This window comes from Sinocyclocheilus rhinocerous, unplaced genomic scaffold (assembly GCF_001515625.1).
Source record: "Sinocyclocheilus rhinocerous isolate Xijiao unplaced genomic scaffold, SAMN03320098_v1.1 scaffold612, whole genome shotgun sequence".
NCBI classification, from domain to species: domain Eukaryota; kingdom Metazoa; phylum Chordata; class Actinopteri; order Cypriniformes; family Cyprinidae; genus Sinocyclocheilus; species Sinocyclocheilus rhinocerous.
In genome coordinates this window covers 720,215-726,214 of record NW_015625585.1, presented here as the reverse complement: position 1 = coordinate 726,214, position 6,000 = coordinate 720,215, and the positions used below count along the sequence as shown (strand labels likewise).

At 33.2% G+C, this 6,000-nt stretch overlaps 1 protein-coding gene across 1 annotated transcript in view; it reads right to left on the bottom strand.

Moving 5' to 3' along the window:
• LOC107754066 (glutamate receptor ionotropic, kainate 5-like) overlaps positions 1–6,000 on the bottom strand; it is an 87,199-nt gene that overhangs the window by 7,920 nt on the left and 73,279 nt on the right. The window contains exon 18 of the mRNA XM_016570386.1: positions 4,365–4,590. Within this exon, the coding sequence (XP_016425872.1) occupies positions 4,365–4,590 (226 nt within the window). The remainder of the gene's footprint in view (positions 1–4,364; positions 4,591–6,000) is intronic.

The following is a 6,000-nucleotide window of genomic DNA, read 5'->3' as shown; positions in this document are numbered from 1 at the left end:
TCATGATAGTAAAATAGGGCATTCTAAGTCAATATACTCAATCAGTAGAAAATATGGTTAACACTCGGTCATGAATGAAAAAAAAAATACACCGTCCTGTACCGTGAAACCGGTATAATTTTGAAAAATACCGTGATATAAATTTTTGGTCATACCGCCCAGCACTACTTAAAAGGTAAGTAAATGACAGAATTGTAATTTTTCCATTAACTATCCCTTTAATTCAATTCAATTCAAGTTTATTTGTATTGCGCTTTTCCCGATGCAAATCGTTGCAAAGCAGCTTTACAGAAAATTAAAGTTTCTACATTATATTTACTATCCAAACTCTCGGCCTCCCAAACTCTTTAGTGCCACCAACAGTTTTTAGAAAAAATCTTTGGACCGAATGGTTTGGAAATCAATGTTGTAATTGTTAACTAAAAGCTTCAAACAATTTGAAATCATTTTTGTTCGCTGAAATAAAGCTTAAATGAAACAAAATATAAATATTAGATGAAAAAAAAACTTAAATGAAAATTAGAAATGTTGCCTTTGCAACCAACTGAAATAAATTAAGTTTAATTTGAAGTACTTCAATTACTAAAACTGAAATGAATATAAACGAAACTAAAAGGATATATAGAAATATAAAAAAAATATATTAAAATGACAAAAGCTCATAACACATTTTAAAAAACTTAAAGGTGTTGTTGACTCTTAACTTTTATAAATAATATCTCTTTGGATTTGAGACTTTAGTCTTTGCAACTTTACAGATCTTCATTATGCACCAAGAGCTTGTAACACTCCAAAGAGAAAGGAAAAATTGAAATCGCATCATATGACCCCTTTAAAATAAAAACTGAAAATATAAAAAGAAAAGTTAATTCAAAATACTATAAAATTATTAAAATAATATGAAAATAACATTTTCACATGTTGGACATGTACTGCTCATGTATTTTATTGCTTTATTGCTCGCAGTGTTTTCATTTTCTGTCCAATTAGATTTTCCACCATTTTAATTTATTCTACAGGTTTCATCAGATTTCATCAGAAAACTCACAGTCCATGTCAGCAAAGAGCTATTAAAAGGTTTCTGATATACTACACTGTTCAAGTGTAACACGTCAAAGACATGAAACAATTCTTTACAAATCTTAGAGACATGAAACTTGATGTGTTGCTGCCAAGAGCAACAAGAAGCATTTGGTGACAGCTCCACCTACTAGTCAAGACTTTATAAAAAATACTACTTTTTTAGCATTTTATTTAATAGTATTTTTTCAAGATTTGCACTTTTTTCCCCCTCATAAATATAAGCGACCCAAAACACCCTAATAAAATTGCTGGATAAGAGGCCAAACATGAACAGGGGCAAAACTTTAGGCAAAACTTCTGCATATTGCCATGAGGTAAAAAAGCATAAACAAAAAAATCTACTTTACTAATGATAGATTTAATTTTTTATAATCTAGATTATAAGCCCTGAACACATATTTTAAGCGATTCTCTCTGTTCTTACAAATGCCAAATGTAGCAGATGGGGATCCAATACAGGACAAAAAGCAATACAATTAAGTGATCAACTGTACGGACAACAGTAGAAGCAAAGACATTTTGCATTTCAGAAATTTGCTGATCATCTTTAAAAGAATGCTGAAAAATATAACACAATTATTAGCTTGCTTAGACGTCTTTGGGAATTGGAGCAGGAGGCCTACTGTGTGAAATCACCACATGACGCCAATAACACTTTTACGGCCTATTTCACTTTCACAGCTGGATGTAAGCTTCTTAAATTTTGTCTTGACGAGCCCCTTTGCACTCAAGCCCTTCAACATTTCCAATGCATACAGTGGCTCAATAGTGGCCATTTTCTCACCCAGCCCAATTCTTTGCGATTAAGACCCCACGTTTTCTCTTTTCCAGCCTTCCTCTTTGTAACACCCACTAGCAAGTATTAAAGTCCTCAATGCAAAACACATATGCCATAAATTGTTCCTCTTCTCTCCCTCATATCTCTGTCTGTCAAAGAATAATTGCTGAAAATGCCAAATGTCAAAGACAAAGTCAGAATTGCTATTTATCAAGCGCTGGCAAGCCATCTATCCAGGAGAAAAATTAGACAGAAGTGTGCAATATCAGAGCGTGAAGAGATGCTATCAGTGTGACAGTGGCTTTCTTGTCTGTGTGATGTTCTCTGGGCCATCATAATGTTTATTTCTGTCAGACAAAGACTATTTCTTTACACTGTTTTGCTGGCGCTTGAACACACTTTCCTGTTTATCCCAACAAATGGCCAAGCAAAGCGCACGACACTGACAAGGTACGCGATACAGTACGACACCAAACGCCATTTCAGCACGTCTCCACAGAACTAAAACACCATTTTACCTTTGGACTTTTTATGCAGAGGGATAATGGAGAGAGAACAAAAAATATTGGTGAGAAAAGGAGGGAGCGAATTGAGGAAATGTCACAAACCACACTCAAACCCGCACCATCCACTTGAGCACCACGGCTCAACGTATCAGAGTATGTGTGACGACAGCTAAGCCACATCTCAGACAGACAAAAATGTTAGAATGTATTCATAATTGTATTTTATTTATAATACATGTATTTATATTTAAATTATATTTTTTATATTTTATTTATAATAAATAAATGAATATAAATGAGTGCATAATTTCTGTGCCACTAGTAATTTTTCTATCTTCCACATTTCTTATACTCTTGTGAAGTCAACTAACACATTTAATTTTAGTTGTCTCTGCACATTAAACTGGGAAAAAAGAATGAAACAACATTACACAATACATGCAGGAATATATTTGGATGCCAATGGGTCATGGTTTGACTGGTTAGCATGAACCAGTAGAACTTAATCAGGTGATTAATCTTAATCAGATGCTAAATTTAATTTAATGAGGACAAAAACGAAGGATAGACTTCAAGTCTATCCTAAAAAATACTAATATTAATTAACCACTTTTAATTAACTGATAAGGGTAGATCTTTTATATTTATTCACTGTATGGAAACTTACTGTTAATTTACTCTTAGGTGTAACATAAAACCTTAATGTACATAACCGATAAGAAAAAAACTTTTTTTCAACGGAAAAAAACAAAGTGTCCTGCAGGAAATTCTGGGAATGTCAATTTACGTTTTTCTCACTATAAATTATACAATGACTTATTTGTTTTTACTTCCAAAAACTGTAATTTTCATATATTTGAATGTTGAGCAGCGAGCTCATTGGCTACCAATACAGGAGACAACCAGTCAGCTGTGCCATGTGATAATGATGTTATTATGTCAGATTGAGTTAGACCTATTTTAAATAATTTTCAAACTTTTTAAATTCCTTGTTTTATTGTTGTGATTATTGTTTTTATTTTATTTTATGTAAAGCACTTTGAATTACCATTGTGTATGAAATGTGCTATACAAATAAACTTGCCTTGCCTTGCCTTGCCTATCAGACTGCACCATCAGAGTTTCATGCCAGAACTCTGTATATGTAACAGTATTTTACTGTAAAATGGCATTAAATGTAATGTAAGATCTATTACATTTATTCACAATATATAGTAAGGAAAATTACTTTTAACCAACGAACAGGTTTTTACAGTAGCATTTTTACACTAGTCTTTTAATGTGAAAATCACAAACACAGTGTGTTTAAAGGTCCTAGATCATGTCATTTTCACAACTCACAACTTTCTAAACTGTTTTATGAAGGTTTTTCATTTTCATTCCTGTCAAAAACGAATTACGCCGAGACCCTGACCCCTTCTAAAAACACCTTTCTCCAATGAGGCCTATTCAAAAGACGCAATAGAAGCCTGTTGCCACCTCAGGGTAAAAATAAAAAGGGCAGTTTTTCTGAGATAAAGTTCAAAATAAGAAATAAAAAGATTTAAGAGTCAAAAATAATTGTGAGACATTTTCCACTGTTTGCTGCTATTACCACGTAGATGTCTAGGAATGATAATGGCTGGCTTTCTCCAGATACTGCATTAAAGACCTCCATGCTGGACACTCAACAGTATTTCTACTTATATAAGAAGGTTAAAATCAGACTTCAGTTTCTCTTAGGCCATGTCCGTCCTCATCTCATATATAAAACACCTGTGATTCACAAATACTTGCTAAGGAACTCGTATTCATAAAGTAGCCTTGTTGAAAAGTTTGGGTGAGTAAGGGCTTTCAGTGACCTGGTGCTGCGTTTGCATGTGGACGAATGGCCAAACCGCGTAGAAAAAGCTGCGGTTTTAAAAATAACGTGTGGACAGGGCCTTAAACCTTTAAATCCCATCTGAAGCCTTTCTCTCTCTTTATTTCTTTGACACTTCCCATTCCGCCCCACTCACCCAGAGGCATGCCGATGCCGTAGCCCTTGGTGTCTAACAGGCCTCCAATCTGCGTGAGGTTGCAGTTGAGGCGTCGGTGGTACTCGTTCATGGTGCTTTCCAGAAGAAAGGCGTACTTGGAGTTTAAAACCCGAGCTATGCCCTCCTCCGTGCTCTTCACGAACACGCTGGGCTGCTTGGAGTACATGTAATTCCACATGCGCTGGTACGTCTGGTAGCGCGAGTTCTGAGTAGGTTTGTCATCGGCCATGAAAGTCATCAGAAAAGATGGAGAGAGAAACGAGAGGTGAAACAGGAAGGCGTAGAAAAATCAAAGACAAAATCATATTTGCAGTGACATGAGGACAGGTGAATGAATAAAGAGACATTTTATTGACAGACATTGAGAGTGAACTAGATTAAGGTAACAGATTGAAAGAAAGTGAAAATGTACGGGAAAGAAAGATGAATAATACATTATTAATGTAATGTGGGACGTGAACTTGGCCGCCAGTGTGAATATGGATGTGGCTGTGAGTCACTAGGCCAACTGCTTACTGCCATAAACAGGACATGATGCATTATGACATGAGTCAAAGCACATGCACAGACTAGTCTATTAGTTTTACCTCTAATTAAAGGGTTTGTTTCGACTATTTGTGTATCACATGACTTTATCTGTGCTTGTTGTATATGTGGTGCCAACATTTCGGTTTGGCTTTGGTTTTTCAGCCCATATTTTATATTAATTACATAAGGTAATTAATTGACCCGCAGACTAGTTAACTACTTTTCTAGGCAATTAGATAAAATGAGTAGTTGAGAAAGCTGTATTGTGAACGGATCTATGAGCATGTATATATTACTTATATTATATATTATTCATAATAAATATTATTAATTAAATAAAATGTATATTATTATTATTTTATAAGTATTAATATTTGTTAGTAGTAATAAATTAGTAATAAAAATGTGTAATATTTAAACTACCATTCAAAGGTTTGGGGTCAGTATTTTTTTTTTTTTTAAGAAATTAATTATTTTATTCAGCAAGGATGCATTAAATCAATCAAAAGTGACATTTATAATGTCACAAAAGATTTCTATTTCAAATAAATGTTCTTTTTAACTTTCTATTGATCAAATAATCTAGAAAAAATTATCATGGCTTCCAAAAATATTAAGCAGCACAACTGTTTTAAGCATTGATATTAATAAGAAATGTTTCTTGAGCATCAGATCAGCATATTAGAATGATTTCTGAAGGATCATGTGACACTGAAGACTGGACTAAAGATGCTGAAAATTCAGCTTTGCACTTACAGGAATAAATTATATTTTAAAATATATTAAAATAGAAAACAGGTATTTTAAATTATAATATTATTACTGTTTTTACTGTATTTTTAATTTAAAATAAAAAGAGCATGAGACTTCTTTCAAAAACATGAAAAAATATATATAAAAATCTTACAGACCCCACAGTTTTAAATAGTACTGTATAAATTTTGTCAGTATTATTAATACAAAACTTAATATTAACATTATATTAACTTAACATTAACATTATTGAATATTCATATATGCAAGCGTTGGGGCATGTGTAGAATTTTGTGAATGAACGGTGTTTCAGTTCTGCAGAAATCTGAAGCTT